This window comes from Anopheles gambiae, chromosome X (assembly GCF_943734735.2).
Source record: "Anopheles gambiae chromosome X, idAnoGambNW_F1_1, whole genome shotgun sequence".
NCBI classification, from domain to species: Eukaryota; Metazoa; Arthropoda; class Insecta; order Diptera; family Culicidae; genus Anopheles; species Anopheles gambiae.
The window spans coordinates 10,736,707-10,761,880 of record NC_064600.1 but is presented as its reverse complement, the minus strand read 5'-3'; the positions used below and the strand labels follow the sequence as shown (position 1 = coordinate 10,761,880).

At 45.9% G+C, this 25,174-nt stretch overlaps 4 protein-coding genes across 12 annotated transcripts; 2 read left to right on the top strand and 2 right to left on the bottom strand.

The window, feature by feature from the left end:
* Positions 1-1,502: 1,502 nt before the first annotated feature.
* LOC1271627 (protein halfway) lies at positions 1,503-8,704 on the bottom strand. 8 transcript variants are annotated; one of them, XM_061660235.1, is made up of 6 exons: positions 8,592-8,704; positions 6,610-6,960; positions 6,265-6,493; positions 2,839-3,921; positions 2,429-2,765; positions 1,503-2,345 (listed from the first exon to the last, which is right to left on the bottom strand). In XM_061660235.1, the coding sequence occupies exons 4-6, from the start codon at positions 3,909-3,911 to the stop codon at positions 1,803-1,805; spliced, it is 1,953 nt and encodes a 650-aa protein (XP_061516219.1). In that variant the 5' UTR covers positions 3,912-3,921; positions 6,265-6,493; positions 6,610-6,960; positions 8,592-8,704; the 3' UTR covers positions 1,503-1,802. The 8 variants fall into 8 exon arrangements, with proteins under 8 accessions (XP_061516219.1, XP_061516234.1, XP_061516246.1 ...); XM_061660250.1 differs by having other exon boundaries at positions 8,552-8,698; XM_061660262.1 differs by having other exon boundaries at positions 6,610-6,779; positions 8,592-8,698.
* Positions 8,705-8,823: 119 nt separating this feature from the next.
* Positions 8,824-17,810, top strand: LOC1271628 (XK-related protein 6). Of its 2 annotated transcripts, none has more exons than XM_061660294.1 (2): positions 8,824-9,315; positions 16,198-17,810. In XM_061660294.1, the coding sequence occupies exon 2, from the start codon at positions 16,221-16,223 to the stop codon at positions 17,430-17,432; it is 1,212 nt and encodes a 403-aa protein (XP_061516278.1). In that variant the 5' UTR covers positions 8,824-9,315; positions 16,198-16,220; the 3' UTR covers positions 17,433-17,810. The 2 variants fall into 2 exon arrangements, with proteins under 2 accessions (XP_061516278.1, XP_061516272.1); XM_061660288.1 differs by lacking the exon at positions 8,824-9,315 and adding an exon at positions 15,782-16,125.
* A 2,083-nt stretch (positions 17,811-19,893) lies between these two features.
* LOC1271629 (NFU1 iron-sulfur cluster scaffold homolog, mitochondrial) lies at positions 19,894-21,243 on the top strand. The gene is made up of 2 exons (XM_310479.6): positions 19,894-20,303; positions 20,371-21,243. Exons 1-2 carry the CDS (start codon positions 20,233-20,235, stop codon positions 21,119-21,121), a joined length of 822 nt encoding a protein of 273 aa, XP_310479.5. The 5' UTR covers positions 19,894-20,232; the 3' UTR covers positions 21,122-21,243.
* Positions 21,244-22,036: 793 nt separating this feature from the next.
* On the bottom strand, positions 22,037-23,493 carry LOC1271630 (protein artemis). The gene has a single exon (XM_310480.4). It carries the CDS (start codon positions 23,356-23,358, stop codon positions 22,138-22,140), a length of 1,221 nt encoding a protein of 406 aa, XP_310480.2. The 5' UTR covers positions 23,359-23,493; the 3' UTR covers positions 22,037-22,137.
* Positions 23,494-25,174: the final 1,681 nt, after the last annotated feature.

Sequence of the window (25,174 nt, the reverse complement as noted above, 5' to 3'; positions counted from 1 at the left end):
ATGACACCAATACCAAGATTTCCAAGAATTTACTATTCTGTATTGGATAAACTAACATAATTAGTCATGAGTCATGACCAGTTGTTGTCATTATCTTTGTGTACTTATCTTGTTAGTTTGCACAAAACTGTGGAAATGTAGGAAATATCATATATCTCTGTGTTAGAAACTGGTGCTCTAAAAAATGGGTGCAACAAAAAATAAATTCTCGATAATCTTTACTCTTGCGTGTTTTTTTCGCAATAACCTAATTTTGCGCGGTTTTATTCCTTTTTATTCCTATGTACACACACAAAAATATCGCCTTAGCTGACAGTTTGTTGGGACCTTATAACAAATTAACATGAATTTGTCATCGCTGGTCTAGACAACCGCTGTCGGTCAAGGCCTGCCTGTACTCACTTAGTGAAGTGAGCTTGGCTTTCAGTGACATACTATTGCCATAGCAGGATAGTCAGTCCTACGTATGGGGGCACGGTCTATTCGGGAATTGAATCCGTGACGGGCATGTTGTTACGTCGTACGAGTTGACGACTGTACCACGAGACCGGCCCAAGACTCTAGAGTAACATGTATTTTAAATCGGATGTATCTCATGAGTCAGCGAATCAAATATGACATCTATATCGCTCAAACTCAAAACCGTGCTGGCCAAAAGAGTGTAGCAACTACGTTCAGAAGCGTACGTTATCAAAGAACGGCACTCCGTAGTGTCTAAAACGGACTCCGTGCAGTAGTTTGTGGGTGTCGTATAAGCCTGTTCCAGCATCTGAGCATCGAAAGAAAGCCTAGTTCCGAATGGCCGACGATCTTAAAAAAAAAAACAACAACATGCCTAAATGTAATTCAAACGTTGCTACGAGAGAAATATCCTCGGACGAACATTTGCAAAACTCTTCGAGATCCAGAAAATTCAAAATGCTAGATTAGACTTAGATCCTGATATTCGGAACGAGATGTACTGTGCAGTGTTCTCTGGTAAGTAACTCTGGTAGCAGTGGTTTCCTCGGTTTCGATATCGTCGGACGAACATTTGCAAAACTCCTCGAGATCCATAAGATTCAGAATGCTAAATTAGGCTTAGATCCTGATGTTCGGAAGGAGATTTACTGTGCAGTTGCTCTTTTAACTCTGGTAGCAGTGGTTTTTGTTAACCTTGAGACGCATTGTTGCGATTAATTCTTACTCTACGCGGTGTTGATTCCTCGTCTCATAGCTAGCTCAGAAAAGGCAGTATGTTTTCTTCCAATAATATTCGACGTATGCCTCTCCCCGCGTAGGATTAGGCCATATATAGTATGCTGTAGATTCTGCTCACAATCCCTACCAATCCTCTTCAGATAGAAATATTGTCTCCAGGGCACGACTGAGAACTCAGCGCTTAAATTCTGGGAGTGAATGAAGCGTTTGCAATGCTCTTCTCAGGCAAGAAGAGCAGACTCCTGTTAACGGTTAGTAATCACGCTGATCTATCTTAAAACATTACGTCAAACACTAAACGATCACTTACAATAACTTACTTTATTTATGATAAAGACGGATACGATACATTTCCAAGCCGATCGCGATACAAACACATTTGTAGACTGGACTGGACATTGGACAGAAGGCCTTCTTGTATGGATTATCACAGCTGACGAGAGAAACGATTAAAAGAGAGTTTTTTGTTGTTGTTGTTGCTGTTGTTGTTTGTTTAAAAAGTGTAGACAAATTGGAAACATTCATCATAATTACGGCACACACACATACACACTCACACACATACACACACACACACATTTGTATACGAGCGATCGCGCCGCTCATTCGCACAGGCAGTCGCACGGCAGCTTGGGCATTTTGTTTGCCGGCCACGGCAGATAGCCGGCCGTCTTGAACACCCAGTAGTCGTACGACACCTTGCAGACGAGCGCCACCAGCAGCAGTATCTCGGTCGCGATCAGGTAGTAGATGTAGTCGGTCCAGTCGTGCTGGGACTGGCACAGCTTGCTCTCCTGGATCGTGACCAGCTGCTGCAGGTTGGTGTTGCCCTCGCAGAAGATGTTCTCGTGGTCGGGCACCTGCGCCTTCCGGCTGAGCAGCCAGTTCTTGAACCCCTTCGCCGCGTTGCAGTCGCACGTCATCGGGTTGCCCTCGAGAAAGATGTACGAGCCGAGGTCGAGCGATTTGGTGAAGATGTACGACTGGACGGTTTTCAGCTTGTTGCGCCGGATCGAGAACAGCGTGAAGCGCGAGATGAAGTCCATCCCTTCCAGGTCGCTCAGCGAGCTGATCTGGTTGTCGTCGGCGTGCAGCCGCAGCAGCGACTGGTACGGCGGTGTGTTGAGCGCCTCCAGGCTGGTGATCTGCAACGGGGAAAGCCAAACAAGGAAGCGGGGGTCATATTATCGCGGCACTCACCACACGCTTCGCACAAACCACCGCTTACATTGTTGTTGGAGATGTTCAGCGTCACCGTGCCGGCCGGCAACCGATCGGGGAACTTGGTCAGCCCGAGCCCGGTGCAGGCCACGCGCGTCGTAATCGTTTTGCGCTCCGTGTTGTTCAGGTCGAAGTTGAGCCGGTCGAGCTCGCAGGTGCAGTTCTCCGGGCACTCGTCCTGCACGCGCTGGATCGTCTCCAGCTGGTGCAGCGGCAGGCTGTCGGTCGAGTTGAACCAGTTGAAGGTGCGGTTCGTCAGGCAGAACGTCGACTCGGGATCCTTAAACTTGACGCCGCTCTTGAGCGATTCGAGCAGCGACTTGCACAGCATGCCAACGTTTCCGCTGCAAAGAGTGAAACGTTGTTCGATTTTAGGAAACAAATGCGGGTGTTTTTTTCTTGCTATCCCCTTCCTACCGTATGTCGAGCCGGAACTTCCCGTTCGTGGACGGTATGGTGGAGAGATTGTTGTACGACAGGTCGAGCATCGTGAGGTTGCGCAGCTCGCGGAAGGCGCGCGGCTCGATCTCGCTGATGTTGTTGTTCGACACGTTCAGGCAGACCGGGGACGAGAACCGGGCGAACGACGTGCTGATGCGCTGGATCGTGCCGTCGGTGATCGCGAGCGACAGCAGCGTCTTGATGTACCGGTTCGACACGTTCAGCGCCATCTCGCGCACGGTCACGTTGCGGATGTGCAGATACTTCCAGCTGGCCGTTTCCGGCGCGTTCGTCACGCACCCGATCGCCTTGTTGATGTCGGTGACGTTGCAGCAGTACAGGGCGGCCGGCACGACCGGATCGACGCTGCACTCGCAGTCACCCTTGCGCTCGGCGCACAGCTCCGGCTGGGCGTGGTAGCATTCGATCTGGGGCGGGGCCGACACCGCCGAGCGCCCGTTGCTCGTGGCCGTGGCGGTGGCGGGCGCTGGCCCAACGTTTGGCGCACCGGCAGCGATCGTCGCCGTCGCCGTCGTCGTGGTCGATGCCAGCGTGCTCGAAGAGCTAGCGACCGGTGCGCCGGTGGTCGTCGTTACCGCGGACGGTATCGGTGGTGGTGTGGCCGTCGTTGAGAGCGGGGATGCCTGTGTGCTCGAGCCAGCGTGACCGTTCGGTGCCGATGCTGGCGAGCTGCTCGATACCATCGGTACGGTTGCGGCAAATGATTCGGTCGATCTGCCGGCGCTACCACCATCGACACTGCCCGGTTGATGATCGCTAGCTGGATTGAAACCGCCACCACCATCTGCTCCTTCTCCTCCCACAGCATCTACCGGTAGCGGTGGCTCTCCGACAGCGACCATATGCATCGGCGTAGTATGATCGAGCGCCTGCGACAGCAGTTGCGGTGCGTCGGTGAACAGAACGTTGCTGCCGGCCACCGTGTCGTCCACGATGCGCGCCATCGCCGCCGGCAGGGGCAGCTCCGGCACGGTTACTCCCATTATAAGCAGCATTGCGACGACGGCATCCCTTCGTGCGAATCCCATCGCAACGCGGCTGCAAACGTGCGGTGATAAGATGGTGCAACAATTAGAATAAAGCAATAGAGATTTGTAACAACATTGGGGAAGCTAACACTGGCAGTTTTTTTCGTATACATATAATGATGGGACCAGTTGCTCCCATCATTATATGTATACGAAAAAAACTGCCAGTGTTAGCTTCCCCAATGTTGTTGATAAGGCACTTTTCTAGAACGTTTTTTAATGTGTTATATTTAATCAGGAACCAAGTAAACCAAACCTTATCGCACTCAGAACTAAACTCTGGGTAAGTTAAGAGTACCTCAAATGAGAGGATTGAATGATTAAGACATTCCTATACAACACTATCACACAGAATTTTCAAAGTTACTTAATGTAAAGAATGTTTTTCACCGCTTGCAAGTTATTCCATATCACTCTGATATTTCATTTTCATCATAATAGTTTTTAATTTCTTCAGCATGATTTTCAACACCACAACGATCAACGGATGATCAAATCTGGCTTCAAATCCCAGTTTTACTTCGTTTGCAATCGTTTTTTTAAACGATTGCAACAGACCGTTGAGGTGTTGAAAATTATGCTGAAGAAAATAAAAATTATTCCAGGATTTTTTCGAGCCAATTTCCAATGTCAACAGCTTTTTTCATTGCTTGCGAGATGTTTGTCAACAGCTGTCAAATGTTGTATTTGCATCACAATAATGTTTCAATGCTTCCACGTGATTTTCAGCACGTCTCTCAAGCTGGATTGAGTTCGACAGTTCCTTGCGATGTGTTGAAACTCATGCGTAGGAACTGAATTTTTTTTTTTTTATTCAGGAGTAACGGTCCAAAAAGGAACTGAAATTTTATCATGATGCAAATACACCACTTGTTAGCTGTTGAAAAACATATTGGAGGTGGTGAATTAGAACATTTTTTATTGTTTACGAGTCAAGGGTTTTCAACAGCTCACATAAATGTAGGAAATGTTTAACAGCGGAATAACAAACTTTACCCAGCCACACACGCACCGATAAAATATCTTTCTAAAATTGATCTATTCGGTAAATATTGAAGAAAATGGGACAATAATAATAGCGTAGGTACAGTGGCATTTTCGTTTTTCAAATGCCATTACTAGTGTCGGGTTTCATGAATCATGAATGAAAGTCATATACAAATTCAGCGATTAGTGATTCGAATGTCGATCCAATTTCCATGGATTCAAAGATCTCTAAAGAATCATGAATCTCGAAGGATTTATGAAATTCTAAAGATTCAGAATTCATGAACCTATAGGATACATGAAATCATTAAGATTCATAAGTTTCCAAGGATTCATGAATCTCTAGAGATGTATGATTTTCAAACTACTGAAATTGCGCGATCCCATGGTACAGTGGTTAACTCGCACGACTTAACATGCCGGTTGTGCAAAATATACTATCCGGCTGCGTGGTACTTGCCAAGAAGTCACGAAAGCCTGTACAGGCTGGCATGATCACGTAGGTCGTTACGCCAAGAAGAAGTATAATTAAATGTTTAAGCTTTATGAATCCCTATAGATTCGTGAATCTTTTGAGATTCATGAATCTAATGAGATTCTTGAATCTATTGAGATCCATGAATCTATTGAAATCCATTAATCTTTCCAAACGAGATTCAGATATACTGAATCATTTCAAAGATCCATTTAGATTTATTGAATCATTTCAAAGATTCATTGGATTTGGATTGGATTAGAAAATGGATTTTGAAATTCTCTCAAAAGGGAATTTATTTTGCATTCGACAATTGAGGTGTCAAATCAGTACAATTTTCTCAGAGAACTGTCAGTTTTAGAATATCGTGTATATCGAGTATGACGTATATCGGGGAATACCTGTACTGGTACTTTTCATACAAACGAAATGGAAAGAAGCCTTCGGTATAACGAGTTTTTCGTATACCGAGCGGGTCATTCCGAACGGATCAAACTCGTGGCACTGGGTACCACTCCGGCACAAGTCTTGCAGCAACAGGACGAGCATTATCCTTGAAGTCCTTAAAAGACTGGCAAAAGCGACACTAGCCGGCCCTAGGTAAGGGCTTCCATGCCGCCTACAAAAAAAAACGCTCCTTAAGTTCCAAACTATCCTTTTGTTTGTTTTTCGAGCCATTTCTAGCCGCAACAATTTGCGACGGGAAGGGTTGTTGACGCGCCCGTCGTCGCGAACGCCGAGCCCCTTTGTCGCACACCTTTGTTTACCCGTCAATTAGCGCAGCGAGGGGCTGTGTGGGACAGATGCATTGTCGCGTGCCGCCACGCTTGCCCCGGGGAATGCTAACTGGTGCTAATTCTACCATCCCCATCGCCCCCTCAGTGCTCTTACCGGGTAATGCTGATTCGCTGATTAAGCTTTCTTCTCTCGATATTTCGCTGCTTAATTTAGACAACAGCAAAACCAAACAGAATTAAAAAAAAAAGCGTTCGTTTGCGCCGGTACGTTAGCTGGACGAGTACGTCTCTCAGTGGTGCATCTTCATTTCCGGATGTAACAGCAGCAGCAGAAAGATGGGCAGGCGACCAACGGTGTCGTGCATTTCACAGTAATCGTGATGCTAAAAATGGAAATCATATCACAGTAAGCAGAGTAATACATTCGCCCCGATTGAGAGCGGAGCATTCTAGAGAATTCTCTTTGTTGTCATCTCCCTGTTTGCTGCTGCCAGCTTACCTCTGCTGCGGGATGTGGTGGTTTGATCGAAGCACACTGTTTGATTGCTGCGTTTGATTGTTGTACTGCACCACTGTGGCTTGCAACGGTTTTGTGGCACAAATTGGCAGCCAAAACCCAACCGATTGGGGCTTTTAGCAATTAAACGACGGTGCAGTTTGTGTATTTACCTAAAGCAGCCACAAAACGACAATAACAACAACCTGCCCGATCCAATTTGACAGATCGCTCTGCGCAGCCACTTGCTTCGATCGAATCGCAGGGGTGGCAAACACCTTTTCCCGGGCTTGTCCTTCACATCCCAAGAATACCAAGAATCGGTTTGTAGGGGAACGCGGGGCAAGTTGACACCTGCATTATTGGTAAATTAACACGTTTATTATGACTTCCAATGGTTGAAAAACATAAAATACAATGTTTAAAGCCCACTATGAAAGTTTCATATCCTAAGATTTCAAAATAATTGAATAAATTTGCCTAGTCTGCTCAAAACTATGTAATTTACACTGTCTCGAAAATATGCTTTCATAAGAACACGATATTTATCTATGATTTTCATGAAAAAAGTAACCATTTTTGGCCATATTAGACTAGGTAGGTGAAATTGGAATTCTTCTGTCAAGACCGATGACAGCGAGCGATTTGACAAAAAAAAATCTAATCGCTAGTGTAATAACGCCCGGCGAATCTGAATATTGGGTATTGTGCTAATTATTCTACTTCAACGATAGAAACAGTTGAAAACACATTGAAAACTTTTCTGTGCTTGTTTTGTTTTTCATCTAAATGAAAATAAGCTTTTGTTTACTTTTGATTGAGCACTCTGACAGTTAAATTCCTCTCGGCACGGAAACAACCACGTGCATGCACAAATTCACTTTGCCTGCTGTGGTAAAGGTAGGCAAATGCGTTGCCAAACAATTTTTTTTTTACCATTACAATTCTATCTACATGCAAGAAGCAAACCAAATCAAAGCCTAAAGTCCAATGTTGTGGTCCATTTTACATCTTTGTTTTTGATGTGTTTTGACATTTCATGCATGGCCATTTTTCCCCAAAGCGAGACCATTTATTTCGCACAATACATTTTCACAACTTGTAATTTTGATTTTTAAATTTCATTTTATTCATTTATATTTGATATTAATGAGCCTACTTCTGATTTTTTTTTTCATCAATAAAATGCTAGAACATCGATTTCCGTCAAAATAGGTGGTCATTGGGTAAATGAGATACAGAGCAAAATCCTTAATAGTGCCATTTTGCCCCGCTTTCCTTTATGTGTGTTGTTTTTTTTTTTTTCGTGTCTACTAACATGAAACCACGGATTCAAAAGGAAATTATAATCAAAAGGGATGGATAATTTTATCAAAATATTTTTAATGTAACAATTTTTGCACACTGACGTAAATGTATCTTGGCTAGGGCTGTAGCTGAATTTTTACAATTATTTTAATTATTTTCGCATACTAATATATGTGATTGCTGTCAGTTTGACTAGCCTGATTAGAATACGGAATAGGAAACAAATTTGATAGGGGCCTTCGAGATGATAGCCCTTATCGCACTTGTGCACTGAATAATGGAGAGGAAATTACCCCGAAGACTGATGACGTTGCCGAGTGAAACTAGCACAAGCTTAGAATTACAACAAATAATCTTTCCAAACAGTTATTACATTCAATTTACGTTTCAATCCGATTCAAAACAGACAGAGCTCCCGGCGATGGATCACACGCGCCAAAATTTCGCACTACGAGATATATCAATTATCTTTACAGAACTCGTTACCGACGCTGTTTCTTACGGGTTACAGGAAAGAACTGACAGGCCCGACACTCCAGCTAAGAGTAACGCTACCAGGGAACCGGGAATAGCCGTTTCGCGTCGGCTTATCGATCCACCAAAACAACCCAACCCACCAGATATCCCCGTTACCGACACGGCTAGAACGGCGTTTTGTTTGTCCGTTTTTTTTAAACCTTTTTTGTAGCTGGTTCTGTTTGCCTCCGTCTATCCACAACGGCCACCACACCCGGCGCAAGGCAAGCTAATTATGTGCTTCGTGTGACCGCGCGGTCTCTATATTGACATTGAATCATGTTTACCCTGCTGTCCGAGCAGCTTCGAGCGGCACAATTGCTAACGGCTGTTGTTCCTGGTATCTTAAGCGCACAAGATTTGCTGCCCTATCGCAGCAACCACCCTCGCTACCGTTATAGAATACTCCACGCTTATAGCGCCGAGGTTCAAGCATCATGGCCTCCAAAGGATGCTTGCAATCTGTAAGCTACAGTGTCTCGAGCCCGCTAAGGGAGTTACGATTGCAACCACATTTCCTAATGTCAATTTGCTGTTGCCCTTCGCGTCCCAATTTGGTGATCTTTTTTTTTGCTAGGTATGCGCTATGCAACCTATTGGAACGAGTACAGTAGATCGCACAGGAAGACGGTTATAAAGCACTGTGCACTCTGATAGACCGGAGTTAGTTCGGAACTGTAAAATGATGTAGCTGTATCAGGCGCGTGTGGAAAGTGAAATAGTATTTGCAGTGCATTTGCAGGTCGCGAATAACTAGATAAAAGCAAGAGGAACGGAGAGCTATGTAAATGTAAGATAGTGACTTTAATAGAATCGTTCATTGTTGATGTGTTTATTTGCAAGCGTTTGAAACCCATCTTTCAACCTTCATGCGTACCTGACATGGTAAGTTTGGCGAAGGAAGTAAATTGTGTGTGCATTTTAAATTAAACTTTCATATGAATTGTACCATTTAGAATTGGGCATGGAAAAATATACTGAACCATCCTACCCATTTACGCCCTTATGCTGTGTTGTAAAGCTTTTTATAGCCATCTTCTATGCTCGGACGCATGTCATAATGACGTCATTGCCGAGTCGTTCGGAATGGCTGTGAAACAATGGCTGGGAACTCCTTACATTTGCTAGAAAAATAGCGGCTCGGCGATAGTGCGTCGTTGGAATTGTGCTATGATTTCGTGCATTAAAAAATGTGAAATTTCATGAAAATTTCCATTGAAATTTTTCCTCAAAACTGATCGGCACACGCATTTCATTGCTGCTGCAGCTGTACCTTAAATTTACTTTAATCCTAGAGGGCATTTAATTACTGGTTATTGGACATTCATTCCGTCACATATTTTTTATTTCATTTATTTGTATGGAGACTTTGTTCATCTATGGATGAACAATCTATCAATCAACTCCAACACACGGTCCACACTCGTCCGTAGTCGTCTGGAGTCGTCCGGAGTCGCCCAGATTTGCCCGGAGTCTTCCGGATTCGCCAGGAGTCTTCCAGATTCGCCCGGAGTTGTTCGGATTCATCCAGAGTCGTTTGGAATCGGAGTCGTCCAAGGTCCTTCAGAGTCGTCCGAATTCGTCTGTAGTCGTTCGTAGTCGGAATAGTCCGGAGTCGTCCGGAGTCGTCCAGTGTCGCCCGGATTAGTCCGGAATCGTCCGGAGTCGTCCTGAGTCATTCTGATTCGCCCAGAGTCGTCCAGAGTTGTTCGAAGTCGTCCGAATTCGCCCGGAGTCGTCCGGAGTTGTTCGGAGTTATTGGGGATCGGAGTCGTCCGGATTCGCCTAGAGTCGTTCGTAGTCGGAGTCGTCCGGAGTCGTTAGGATTCGGAGTCTTCTGGAGTCGTCTGGAGTCGTTGGGAGTTGTTTGGAATCGTCCAGAGTCGTTGGGAGTTGTTTGGAGTCGTCTGGAGTCGTCCGGAGTCTACCAGTATCCGAGTCGGTCGGAGTGAACAGGATCTATCCGGTGCAATATGATTGTAATCGGCTGTTTCATTTCGCTGTATGTTTTCTCTTTCACTTTGCGCGTGCACTTCGTATGTTGTTCGACCCTTGTTTCGAAGGCAGACTCCGGACGTCTTCGACTCTAACCGATCCCGGGCGACTCCGTCGACTCCCAACGACTCCGGCCGACTCCGAACGATTCCGGACGACTCCAGACGACTCCAGACGACTCCAGACGACTCCGGACGACTCCAGACGACTCCGGGCGATTCCGGACTATATCGAACGACTCCAGATAATACTGGGCGGATCGGTGGTCGATGGTGCCTTGTATAATACAGGCTACGATGCCAAAGTTGTAAAATAGCTTCCATCCGGCTGACCGTGTTCACCGACGTCTCGGTTGTCTCTTTTCAATATGCACCAACCGCCAGATTCTTGGTTAGTCAAGGCGGACTGTCCACCTTCCACTTCTGTTTCCGGAATGTCACTGTGTAGCCATTCTGACACAGCTCGCTAACGGGCTCAATTTCACATGCTGATGCTCCGACATCTGCTGATACGTTCGCCAACCATTTAGCAACCACTGGAATAGCATTACATTATTGGCTACGTTGATGCTTGACGATCAACCAACAAATTGCTATTCCGGCTCAAAAGAGACGTGGTACGAGAGTAAAAAAAATCCATTCTTCCTATACCCCTTCGCTGATAGGGATTCATTGATAAGCCGTGAAGAATGGAGCATGCATGATCACTGTTGAAGAATGGAGCATGCATGATCAGTACTTCTCTTCCCAATTTTTGCAAGCTGTTTGACTCAAACATTGAGATGCATAGGGGCCAAATTTGTTTGTACCGATAGCGCTGTACACTACAATTTTCACTGCGCTTCTTTGCCGTCGATTGCGAGTTGCGCTAGAATGCTTCCACAGTCTGCTTCGCGCTTGCAACTTTCACGTCTTGCAATCAATTTCGCTTGCATAACATCCGGAATCAACTTAATTAAGGATAAGTTCATGTAAAGGATGATTGAATCGCATTGCTTTGGCAAGTTAGCTAGTTAACTGGTCAACCAAGCACCATCGACGTTGAATCCATCTTCTGCCAACTGATGACTAGTCGTGACCAAATCATTCACATAATGTTGAGTTGTCTGGCAGATGATCCTTCGTTTCGTTCAGCTCCGAACAAACGAATATCTGTTAGCCGTCCCAGAAGACCAATCCTGCTGGTTGATCCACAAGGCTCGTACGTACTTCAAAGATTATCCTACGCCTCTTTCGCATTTTTAGCATCCCTGGCGCGGTTTCCATCTATCGTTGGAGCAATACTGGGACGAATTGTAGCCAATACATGCTGACTATATATTCTTCGCTCACTACCGGTTCACCTTCAGCTAGCTCCTTAACTGCGCACCAGGTCCTCTCCTTAATTAGGACCATTTTTGTGGCCAAAGATTGCATCCTGGGCCTTAAAAATCCAAGTGAATCACGGCTTGTCGCATCCTGGGCCCGTAAATTATTGAATGTTACGTCTGATAGGGTTAGAAGTGTAACACAGAAAAGAACATCTATTAACTCATATAGACAAAGAATACTAGAATTCGATACTTACGCTTCTAATCTTATTCTTATTACTATCTGATAAGGCGATTGGTGTATTACCAGAGCAACCAATGCGCAACTACAAAGAAATTGCGAATTGAGAATTCTGATTTTTTAAAGGTTAGAATGGTTTTGAATCTAACGCTACGCTTTCAGAAATTTCCAGACGATTGCATAAAAAACACATTCGTAATATATGTTAAAGATGTGATATTAAATGTTCTTAGCTTTTCGTTTTTTATCCGTCCCGTGAGTAAAACGTTGCACAATTCTTTTTTTTAAAACAAATTCAACATTTTATTGCAATTGACTTCCAGTTTTCTCTTACTTTCTATGTTTGTAACTATTTTTAAGAGTTTTAAATACTGGTTGTAAAGAGAAAATATCACGTTATACATGGGATCAAAGGATCCTTAAAGCTTCCTTTGGCACGTAGTCGATCAAGACCTGACGTTGTATCACAGGTGGGTTTGACTTTCGCCGGCTTTGATTGATTGCTCGGGGTTTGAACACGCGACGGGCATGTTGTTAACTCGTGTAACTTGACGACTGTGGACTGACGGTGGGGTGACTGGGCGGCTTTTGGGTGACGGTGCGTGCGCAGGGCAACACGCACCACAGGAAGCATAGCTGACTCCGGTTTCGATTGATAGCGGCACAAATACTGTTAATCGCCACCCTGTTTGGCGTTCTTATCGGCATCTCGATCTTGAGGTATTTAAGAGCCTGCCAATTGACCGCCACCGAACCCACCGTCAGCGTTTTCCAGCCGCGGCAATTCAATGTCCGCGAACGAATGGGACGTGGTGCTGAGCAAAATTTTCAGCTGGCGCAAGCCGGACGGATTCGCTAGCAAGCGCAATGGGTTTCCGCTGCACTCTGCCACGTTAAAGATGTGCAAGTCCTCCAGCTGGACACACGATTTCCCGATGGCCTGCAGTACGCTTTCCGACGCGGTATAAAATTGCAGGCGCAGCTTCTTTAGCTAGCTCAACTGCCGGAAAAACAGTACCTTTTGTTGTACATCCAACGGTGTTGGAGTGAACGTTGGCATCAACTCAACCTCCGTTTCGTGGCTTATGATCAGCTGCTGGAGCTGCTTCAGCTGCCAGTACGGTTCCACCCCGCCGTACTGTGCGTACTGCTGCCCGACGATGGTGTCCACCTCCAGCAATGACGCAACTTTCAGCGAACGCAGCTTGGCGCAATGAATCTTGCCGGGCCAAATGTATAGCTGCTCTAGCAGGTGCTGGGAGCGGTTCATCACCTACAGCTCGTCCAGTGGGTACGTGCGCTCGTGGTTAACGGTATCGAAACTCCTTGATCTTTTTTATGGCTCATATAAAAAACTGAAAAATTTATGCATGAAGTGTAAACTCTTTAATTTATCTTGGTGCGAGTACTGGATTGTGCAAATGCATAATTAAATGGGCACTCAATTTTGTGCTATCATTCAATTTAGCATGCGCACAGTCTTTTTAAAATAGAATTACAGTGAAGCGCCGTTTATCTGTGCTCGTCGGGACTTGAACTTACTCGGATATGCGAATAACACGGATAATAAGTCAAATAATATATTTTATCACAAACTCCTGATCAGTTTTAAAAAATTATCTAATTTTTTTGATAAAAATAGCCCAGTTTTTATTAACTTCCTGATTTCCAATGAGAATATTTGAAATTTGTCATGTATTATAGTGTTTTTTTGTTCTGACAATGTGCTCTGATAACCGTTATTATTATTATTATTATTTTTTTCAAATATTCTCCTCATAACGCTACGTCACCTTTGTATTGAATTGTCATTTCTAAACAGCACGGATAAACAGACAGCCGGATAAACGGCGCCTGTATTGTGTTTCCAGCTTGAACCCAAATAGCCAAATTTGCTTAAGCTGTTTTGTTAATCTTGGCATGCCAAAGATCGCTGTCTGAATTCACCTTTTGCAGTAGATAAACAGCATCAAAGCTCCATGTGGGTCCTTCAAATAGCGCTTAAGCAGCTTCCTTATGCCACGGTGTCAGGGATTATTTTTCTTTGCGTTTTATTTTCAAGCAAGGCGTCAGCAATGAAATAAACTACACGATGTGTGTTTTTTATGTGCACGTTTATTTTAAAACTTTAAAAGTTCTTGAATTTCATATGACATAGTTCACAAGTGACATTTGACCGAAATTGTTTTACCATATCTGCTCGATTAGTACTCGATACGCCTGAAATTGTGGATTTGTGTGTGATCAAGTGTGTTGAAAGCGCCAAGATTTGGTGTGATCGTAAATTAGACGTTCCTCTATCGATGGACGATGCCGTCGAGGTCATTTTTCATTCATAGCTAAGGTTTTTTGATGAAAAACAAAAGCTAATTTTGTGTGACGTTATTTTATAAAAAATGGATATTATTTAAGTATAAAATGGGAACATGGCCAACTAAAACGATAGGAAACATAATTTCAGAGCGAATCTAGAAGAAAACAACGAAAAAGCCGCACCACAGTTGATTTTAAAGGCCTTTTTCTAAATTCCCTTAAACTGGTGCAGTTTAAGGGAAGTTTAAGGCTCCAGTTTAAGGGAATTTGCTCGAATTCCCGATTATTCGTGCTCGAAAATGTCAATTGGGAAGGCTTCAGTTTAAGGGAATTTGCTCGAATTCCTGATTATTCGTGCTCGAAAATGTCAATTGGGAAGGCTCCCAATTGACATTTTCGAGCATGAATAATCGGGAATTCGAGCAAATTTCCTTAAACTGGAGCCTTCCCAAGCGCCACAGATTAAGCTTAAACGACTGGAAAATTGAATATCCATAGCAAGGTGTGTTTATTAAGCAGGTGAATTGTTAGCGCGTTTTCCGGGCGCCATCATCGAGTGTTGTTATGTCAAATCGCATACAATTTTCTATACCCCCCTCCAGCCCTTCCCGATTTTAATACCGGAGCCCCCAGTATTGTTATGTCAAGTCGTGAAATGTCAATTTGCTCTGAAGCACTTCACCTCCTAATATCCATACACCTTGATCCATAGAAAAAAAATGAAAGCTCCACAGCTTCATTGGTTTGATCAATAGATGGCGTATTACAACTCATCATTATATTGCTATCCTTTTCTTGCAATGTGTTTCGACAAGTTTCATCTAATCATGACCTATATAGCCTTCTAACTTTCCGAGCAAAAACCTATATCAATGGTCGTGTGGTCAGATACGTGGGTATCAACACCAACGACCATTACTCAAATCTCACTTGCTTCAGTGCTGGTGGTTTCCGTTGGAGTTTAGTATTTAAACAATCGTATCGCCGTTCTAGTTCTAGCGATGCATAACTTCAATGCGAAACCATACAACAGTACAGAGGAAATGAGAAAGCTCTCCTCCAAGCGATGAAGCTCAACTGGTCGGGGGGTATCCCTCCAACAGAGAGCGCCACCAGCTTTTTTGCTATTTTTAGAATGCATGAGTCGTTTGCCGTCTGCTAAACGAAGTCTTTCTATATTCCGTTTGGGTAGAGAACTTGAGTCGTTCAGAAGCCGTTTAGTGGTCGTTTAGTGGATTTGTGGCACTTGGGTTAAACTTCCCTTAAACTGCACCAGTTTAAGGGAATTTAGAAAAAGTCCTTTAAAATCAACTGTGATGCGGCTTTTTCGTTACTTTCGCTGGGAAATGATGTTTCCTTTCGTTTTAGTTGGCCATGTTCCCATTTTATACTTAAATAATATCCATTTTTTATAAAATAACGTCACACAAAATTAGCTTTTGTTTTTCATCAAAAACCCATAGCTATGAATGAAAAATGACCTCGACGGCATCGTCCGTCGATAGAGGGACGTCTAATTTACGAACGCACCAAATTTTGGCGCTTTCAACACACTTGATCACATACTAATCCAAAATTTCAAGCGTATCGAGTACTAATCGAGCAGATATGGGAAAACAATTTCGAGCAAATGTCACTTGGGAGCTGTCTGACTGGGCAGAGCTCGCGCGGACTGCTCGAAATTTGTTTTGCGGGTCGTTGCGACCTCGACAATAACAAAACGAACTGTCATTGCGCCAGAAATCTTTCGCATAGTTTGTTGTCATTTGGCCCGTTTGGCTTTAGCTGTGAAGGAATTTTCGTTAATTTAGCGCCTAAATTTTTCCGTTCAAGCGTGGTAAGAGTTGCTGAACTGCTTGTTGCTATCCGTGTGTGTGTGTGTGGTAATGTACTGTTTTTTTCTTGCTAGTTGTAGGTTCCAGTGCCCCCACGATGACACCTCCGTCGGTGCAAGCGGAAGGATTGAGGGGTTCCGAAACGGATGGCGCCAAGCTAACGACGGCGGTCGGGGGGCGGCTCAGCTACCTGACCCGCACGGACGAACCGAGCGTGGATGTCAGCCGGTGGGACATACTGCTGACGGCCATCTCGATCCTGTTCCGGCTGGTCAGCATCAGTCTGACCGTGCTGCTGTCCTGCGAGTACTACCGGAACGGGCGCACGGTCTACTTCGCCCTGACACTGGTCGGGCTGTTCGTGCCCGGCATCATCACCTCGCTGCTCAACCTGCTGATGTACCTGGACGACGCGCGCCGAAACCGGCGGGACCGGCAGCCCTGCTGCAGCACGCTGCTCTGTGTCGTGGTGGTGCCGTTCTGCTGCCGCTACTGGCACTCCCTGCGCCTCTCGTACGCGTGCTACCGTGCCAAGCACCGGCAGGACTGGGCCGCCCAGAAGCGAACGTACGAGCTGCTGGTGCAGGAGGACAGTGACGTGGCGCTGCTCCGCATCTTCGAGTGCCTGCTGGAGGTAACGCTGCAGAAGATACTGCAGCTGACGATCGTCCTGTCGACCGGGCCGGTCACCGTCCTGCAGATGCTCTCGATCGTGAGCGCCATGGGCAGCATCGCCTGGTGCATGGCGTCCCACTACCGGTGCGTCCGGTTTGCCCGGCTCGACAAGCGGCACATCCCCTGGTCGGGCACGATCGTGCACATCGCGTGGCAGTTCTCCGTGACGGTGGCGCGCGTGCTCGCGATCGCCACCGTCGCGAGCGTGTTTCCGCTCTACACCGCCGCCGCCTGTGCGGTGCACGCGCTCCTAATGGCGACGTGGGTGTTTTGCTACGAGCGGCCCCGCTTTTGCGGCGACTCTATTCCCCAGCGTGCCCTGCTGTCCTGCGCCTTCGGTGCGGTGTTCATCTTCAACTACATCCCGCTGCAGGAAGGCACTACCCGGCTGCGGTACACGTTCTTTTACGCCGTGTGCTTCGTCGAAACCGTTGCGGCCAGCGCACTGTACGGGACGTTCGTGCGCAACCCGACGATCCGCCAGTCGGTGCTGTGGACCGGTCTGCTGACCTGCTTCCCGATCGCCACGTTCCTGGTGGGGATTGGCCTGATGCTGGTGTTCTATCGCTACTGCCATCCAAACATTATCTCCCGGCAGCTGCAGTCGCGCACGGCGGCGGCAGCCGCGGAATGAGCGACACTGCGCGGACACACAAAGCAAACCGCAAACAACCAAAGATACCACACTGCCAGTGGATCGAATGGATTCCAACCGCGAAGACTGACATACTGAAATTGAATAGTTTTTAAAATTAGAGATTTTTGTTTTTTTTTTCTTTCCAAGATGCAACGCTGGAAAGTGAAAAACAGGAACCGAACAGTTCTCCTTTGTACACATATCGAGGGGAAAGCCCGAATGGGAATGAATAGTATTATATTTAGTAATCGACTGTAGAACAATACTGTTAGACATAGAGCTATGTTTTTAGAGAGTAAGTATTTTTATTAATATATTTTGTTAATATTTCGATGATAAAGAAGCGTTTTAAATAAACAAGTCGTTTACATTAAATATTTGAACGAGAACGACTCTTGCATGCCTTGGTAAAATGTTATAAAAGCGTTAAATATTGCTGTTGGATAAAAATCAAACATACATTAAAAACCTTCTAGTGATGGGAGTCCTAGAATTGGATTCGTGCATCCACTCCGACTCCGACATTCTTAATCCGGATCCGACTCCGGAAAAAATATGGCTTCGAATCCTGCTGCTCCGAAAGAATATAGGTCCAATGGGCTCCGATTGAAGCTGGATTACTTCGATCGAATCCGAATGGCTCCTATTGAATCCGTTTTTCTACCGTGCTTAATTCGTAGAGCAAAGCACTTGCACTACAAAAGGAAGCTTGCAAGCAGCCCTAGTTCCTAGCTAACATGGCTGTTTTCACAGCTAACCGTTATAAGTAAAAAATCGATCGTCTATTTGCGTGCCGGCAACAACTGTATGGCTTCTGTGTGGCTTTCAGGATGTTTTAGATTTTTTGTTTCGATAAATTTCATGATTTATTATTTGCTTTCCTGATATGTTTGGGTTTCTTAAACGATTCATTGACAGTTTCCCGCATATGTGTTGCCCATTTCCAAAATCAGTTGGCATTATTCTAACTTTTTTTTCATGCAAATTATTCAAACAATTTTGAGCAACGTGCTAAACATTGTTGAAAAGTTCCAATAAATTATTTGAATCCAAACAATGTCTGCAATAAATAAATGAATTTAATAAATATTAAAAAACCAATAAGAAAATAATGAAAAAAAAAGTCAGGAAACTTATAGCTTTTGGCTACGTGAATATACATTGTATCTCTCTCTCACCCTCTCTCTCTCTCTCTCTCTCTCTCTCTCTCTTACTCTCTTTCTCTCTCTCTCTCTTTATCTCTTTCTCTCTCCTTTCTATGACTCTCTCTCTCTCTCTCTGTCTCTCTCTCTCTCCCTCTCTCTCTCTCTCTCCATTGCCAATCATTTTCCAGGATGCTCGGTCCCTGGCTGCAGCCTCCCATCTATGCAGACACCTGACCTCCGTCAGGTCTTGCTACACCTGGTCCAGCCATTGAGTTCGTTGTGCTCCCCTGCGCCTTATGCCGAACTAGGGATCGCTGTCGAACATCTTCTTGGTGATAAGACCGACATCCTCATAACATGCCCCAGCCATCGTATTCTGCCAGCCTTCGCCACCTTCAGGATGCTCGGGGTTCGCCGTACAGCTCAGCAAGCTCGTGATTTATCCTTCTCCTCTAAACTCCAAGACTCATGTCCCCACTGGACCTTCAGAGTAATCAATGAGCGATTTATCTCATATTTCTCATATGGATCTCAGCAGATGCTGAAGCCGATAGCAAGCAGGATTACCCTTCACCTACCCCTGAAGTCGTTGTCCAAAGTAACGACCATCACATAGCAAAATTCTTCTACTATCTCAAGGCAGTCGCCATCAACTAGTATACTGCTTACCAGATGGTCTGAATCTCAGGCAACCAGGTACTTCGTCTTCGTCGTATTGGTTCACAATTCAATTCATGCTGCTTCACGTTTCTTGTCTGTGTTTTTTTCTCGCTATTGAGCGTATAGTGGCACTGTGTAGTACAGATAAATGAATTTAAATTACAAACTATATCTATTACGTAATAAGGTAATTTGTGTTTAATAATTTACTAACGAATAATTTACTAAGGACGGTGAAATGTATCTAAGAATTTTAAAAGGTAAACATTATTCCGGAACAAAACATTATTTCAGCATAACGAGGCGAAGGAGGCCAATTGACTCAAAGTCTCTATAAAAATAGTAATAAAGTAATAAAACATATTTCAACCAAACCAGCACCTCCTCCCCACCACCCTAAGGCTGCGCTCTGGCACCAATCGAACACGACAATCGACTCGAACAAACCCATATAATCATATGGAGGTGCACTGTCAGACACAAACAAACAAACAAGACAAACATGTCAAATCCCATACATTTTTCATGTTCGATGTCGTGTTCGATTGGTGCTAGAGCGCCGGGTAACTACCTTTGGAGCTGATCCGGATTCGAATCCGAAAGCATCAGGATTCGGATTGATCAAAATCCGGCTGCAGGCCCATTTTGCCCATCACTATAACCTTCAGAAGTGCCATCCCGCTTGATTTCGACTTTAGCAGATAGTTTTATGATTCTTGATCATTGATATAACATGCTGAAAAAAGGACAATTACGTCAACCAAGACAACAGCAGTTATATTTGCATTTGGAAATGAATTTAAAAATTAACGTAAACCCAATATCGCCGCTTTGCACCGTGTTCCCATACGCTTCGCAGCCGCCGGCCGCCCAATGCGCACACAAGTGAACCTCATCTGTTTGGCCGGTGAAACGTCAACACAACGCAAAACCACAACCAAAACAAACGTAATCACTTGCGGCGTCCGTGGCTGTGGTGCGAGTTTCCAAATATGTTGCAAAGTACGCGAAAGTTCGCCTGGCACCTGCGTGCCCTTGCAGCCGTGAGCTGCGGGCGTGCGTTGTAAGTACCAAATTCCTCCCTCCTCCGCCACACACAATCACTAACGTTTCGCTCCTTCTTGCACCAGCACCAGCAATGCCTTCCGCCCAGGCACGCTGGCAAGGCACCCGGGTGGCAGCAGACAGCTGCTGGCCTGCCCGGCCACGCTGGCCGCTAGCCGGCGCAGCATGTTCATCCAGACGCAGGACACCCCGAACCCGGACAGCCTGAAGTTTCTGCCCGGCGTGCCCGTGCTGGAGAAGGGCCAAACGATGGACTTCCCCTCGGTGTCGGCCGCCCAGTGTAGTCCGCTGGCCAAGCTGCTGTTTCGCGTCGAGGGCGTGCGGGCCGTGTTTTTCGGCGGCGACTTCGTCACCATCTCGAAGCAGGAGGACGCCGAATGGCGCATCATCAAGCCGGAGGTGTTTGCGGTGATAATGGACTTCTTCGCGTCCGGCTTGCCGGTGGTGACCGACGCGAAACCGAACCCGGACACGCAGTTCAACGAGGACGACGACGAGACGGTGCAGATGATCAAGGAGCTGCTCGACACGCGCATCCGGCCGACGGTGCAGGAGGACGGCGGGGACATCATCTTCATGGGCTTCGATGACGGCGTGGTGAAGCTGAAGATGCAGGGCTCCTGCTCGTCCTGCCCGAGCTCGATCGTGACGCTCAAGAACGGCGTGCAGAACATGCTGCAGTTCTACATCCCCGAGGTGGTGTCGGTCGAGCAGGTGACGGACGAGGCGGACAAGGTGGCGGAGCAGGAGTTCTCCCGGCTGGAAAAGCAGATCCGCCAGAAGGACGAGGAGCCGCCGGCGGAGAACAAAACCTAGAGCTCTGGCGGCAATGGTCAGGGAGTGTTGGGTGGATTGATATTTTCGTTATTTTGTTGTTAGCTTAGTGTTTGGTTGGAATTAAAGAAATCTAACTCGGTTTTTTAGAGCCGCTCAGTAAATCACCTGGGCTGTATTAGTGTAGCGTCTAATGTACAAGATGAAAAATTAAATATCACCAGCAACATCGAAGTTTAGCTTTTACAGACTATCAAGATCGGCTGTAGACTATGGTCCAGAATAGTGGTTTTCATCCTTTTTGCAGCTTTTCCACCCCATGTAGGTTTTTTCCCCAATTAGAGGGTTAATAGGAGTATTTTCATTCTTCCCAACATCACATGTCATTTTGGATCTATTGTCTTGCGTTGGTCTTAAGTTGGCAAAGCCGTTTTCTCAACATTATGCAACGAATCGCTGATCGGAACCTGAAAATCTTAGCATATAATTCTTTAAGCACATTTCTACATTGCTACATTTCTGCAGAAAACTCCTTTTGCAACTTTATAAGCTTATTTTGGATTTAATTGGGAGTTATTCCACAGCAAATTTAAGTTTCAACAAACTGTACTAAGTTGAACCTTCTGGAAACTACAGCAAATTATTGGACGAATAATCATTTTTTTGTCGATTCTTACTTCTTCTTTTTTAATCAGAAAGAACGGCTTCTGCCGTATTGCTTCAATGATTCTTACTTTTAAAAATATAAAAATTCTAGTTATGGCCCATTGAACTTTGTGAATTTTTGATCGAAAATTACCCCCCCCCCCCCCCCAAGAAAGTCGAAATTCCCCCCTTGAAAACCGCTGGTCTAGATCGTATGAGTTGTGGGCACTCTTCGAGATGGCTATAGGCACTCGGAACAGTTGTAAACTTCACACAACAATCACACCTCGAAATGATTGCAAGCAGAGCAAGTTGAAAGGCGGAATGGAATTGGCATTTATTCCAATTTTATAAAACATTACTTAGTTATATAAAACAATCATTAACCTATAACCTATCTACCATCTACCATCTCAATCCGAACCGGTTCGCCGTACCATTTTCATCGGCCGTCGGTGTAACTCATCGTCCTCCGTCTCACTGTCACTTTCTTTGCAGGCCGCCTGTTTGAGCTTGGCTTTGGCTTTAAAGGCACCCAGCGGCAGGCAGTGCAGCCGCTGCGGTGCTTCCCCGGGCGGCACCAGCTCGTTGCCAGCCGGTTCCAGCAGCGAGCGCAGCAACGTTTCCTTCCCGACCCGATCCAGCTCGTCCGCCACCACGCTGAAGCGAATGTCTCGCACGTCCGGCTGCAGGCTGCGCAGGAATTCCACCAGCTCCGTGCTGCTGGCATGGGAGGAGTAGCACACGTACCATAGATTGCCACTGCCCTGCTGCCAGAACGGTTCCCCCGGGCGCAGGTTGCACCAGCGGCGCGCGGTCGGGCGGATCGTCAACACAAAGTCGGGATGCTTCTCCTCCGGCTTCGCCGCCCGACACGCCCTCTCGTGCTCTAGCGTTTTCCCCCGACAAGCGTGTATCCGCGCACCGGCCGCATCGTCCGTGAAGACGTGATCCAGCACCGCGAAATGGTTGTACGGTTCGCGCTGGGCAGCGTACACGTGTATCCGCTGGTGCAGCCGGTCCGCCAGTTGACAGAACAGCTCCTCCGAGCCGTACGATGCAGGTGGCCATAGTGCGACAACGTTGCGCCGGTCGTGCGCCAGCCAGCGCGAGCACAGCTCCACTATCCGGTCCATGCTGGCCTGCCGCGGTGGAAAGTACGCGTACCGCCGGTCGAGAAAGGTGCTGTCGAGGTAAACGATGGTCGGCCGCACCCGGTACCGGGCGATCGCGGTCAGGCTGGCGGAGGACAGGCGAAAGTCGCCCGTGTACAGCAACCGGACCGTTTTCGTTTCGAAGTAGAACATCACCGAGCCGGGACAGTGCTCGGCGGGCACGGTCCGGACGCAGAGCTCGTAGGCCGGTCCGGCCGGCGGTCGTACGGTGAGGTTCAGCTGCTCCCGGACCGGTACCGGGACGAGCGTGTGCTGCGGGTGCCGGAGGCCGACAATGACGGCCGTGTGCGGACTGACGTAGAGCGGACCGGGCAGTGGCGCCGCGTCCGGCAGGCCCTGCATGTGATCGACGTGGCAATGGGACAGGAAGAAGAGTGTGGCCCGATCCCGGACCGGCTGATCGAACCGATCGATCCCGATACCGGGCAGCTCCGGCACCGTGCCCGGGAAGGTGCTCATCTTCGGGGTCGCGTTGTTTACCGGTGCGCGATTCGAACGTGTTTGTTTCTGTTTGGATGTGACGTTTATGTTATGTGAAGAGAGAGAGAGAAAAGATACAAGAGAAGGAAAGGATGATCTACAAGTAGTCCTCGAGATACGCGGTAGCTTTTAGACGCGTAGGAAATAATACGCAATTGTATCAATTTGACAGTTATTCGAGCAAATTGTACTGTTTTAACTCATCAATCGACACGCGGAGAATAAAATCCCATTGTATCGAGTTTTACAATTCTTAGAAGATGGTATCAAATTGTTATTTACAGTCAGCATCATTTCACCGTCCAAACAGACAACGCGTGACAAATAATAGCTCAAAATATAACTCCACGAAGATCAAAGTAGCTCATTTGACTCAGTCAACCAACTTGTTTTATGTTTGAAAACACAAAAAATTAGTTAAAATGTGTTCAAATATATTTTTTGCGTTAGGCATTAATCTGGCTCGTAAACAAACTTGATAATTCGATTATTTCGGACGAAGCAGAAATGTCGCGCGAGACGAGAAGCTCTGTTTGCAAAATTGAGCTACTTTTTGTCGCGCGAGACGTCCGTGTCAATGACGAAGTGCCACAACTCCACTATACGACCACTAAAGGGGTTCTAGACGACTCAAGCTGTCAACCTAAACGGAATATAGGAATACTTCGTTTGTCTGCTAAATCGCCAAAGACTCATGCATTCTAAAAATAGCAAAAAAGCTGGTGGCGCCATCTGTTTGTGGGATACCCAACCAGTGGAGCTTCCTTGCATGGAGGAGAGCTTTCTCATTTCCTCTGTACTGTTGTATGGTTTCGCACTGAAGTTATGCATCGCTAGAACTAGAACGGCGATACGATTGTTTAAATACTAAACTCCAATGGAAACCACCAGCACTGAAGCAAGTGAAATTTGAGTAATGTTCGTTGGTGTTGATACCCACGTATCTGACCACACGACCATTGATATAGGTTTTTGCTCGGAAAGTTAGAAGGCTATATAGGTCATGATTAGATGAAACTTGTCGAAACACATTGCAATGCAAGAACAGGACAGCAATATAATAATGAGTTGTAATACGCGCCGGTCTCGTAGTACAGTCGTCAACTCGTACGACATAAACAACATGCTCGTAATGGGTTCAATCCCCAAAAAGACCGTGCCGCCATTCGTAGAATTGACTATCCTGCTATGGGAGGAATCAATTAGTCACTGAAAGCCAAGTCCGCAAGTGGGTACAGGCAGGCCTTGACCGACATCGGTTGTTGACCCAAAAGAAGAAGAAGAAGAAGTAATACGCGCCACCTATTGAGCAAACCAATGAAGCTATGGAGCTTTCGTATTTTTTCTATGGATATTTGATTTTCCAGTCGTTTAAGCTTAATCTCCGGCATTTGAGTCGCGCGCGACATAAAGTAGCTCAATTTTGCAAACAGAGCTACTTCTCGCGCAACATTTCTGCTTCATGCAAAACAATCGAATTATCCAGTTAGTTTATGAGCAGGACTAATTCAAAACTCAAAAAATCAATTTGAACACATTTAAATTTTTTTTTTATATTTTTTTAACAAAAACATGTGTGTGTCAAGTGAGCTACTTTGATCTACGTGGAGTGAAATTCTGAGCTACTGTTTGTCGCGCGAAACGTTGACGCTCTATGTTTATTTTAACGGTAATTTAGAAGGGCATTTAAGCGAAAATTCCAGATACGCAGTCGAGGAGAATCTCGGTTCCCATCAATAGCGTATCTCGGGGACCACTTGTAGTTTCTAAATTCAAAATACAGTGTGATTTTGAA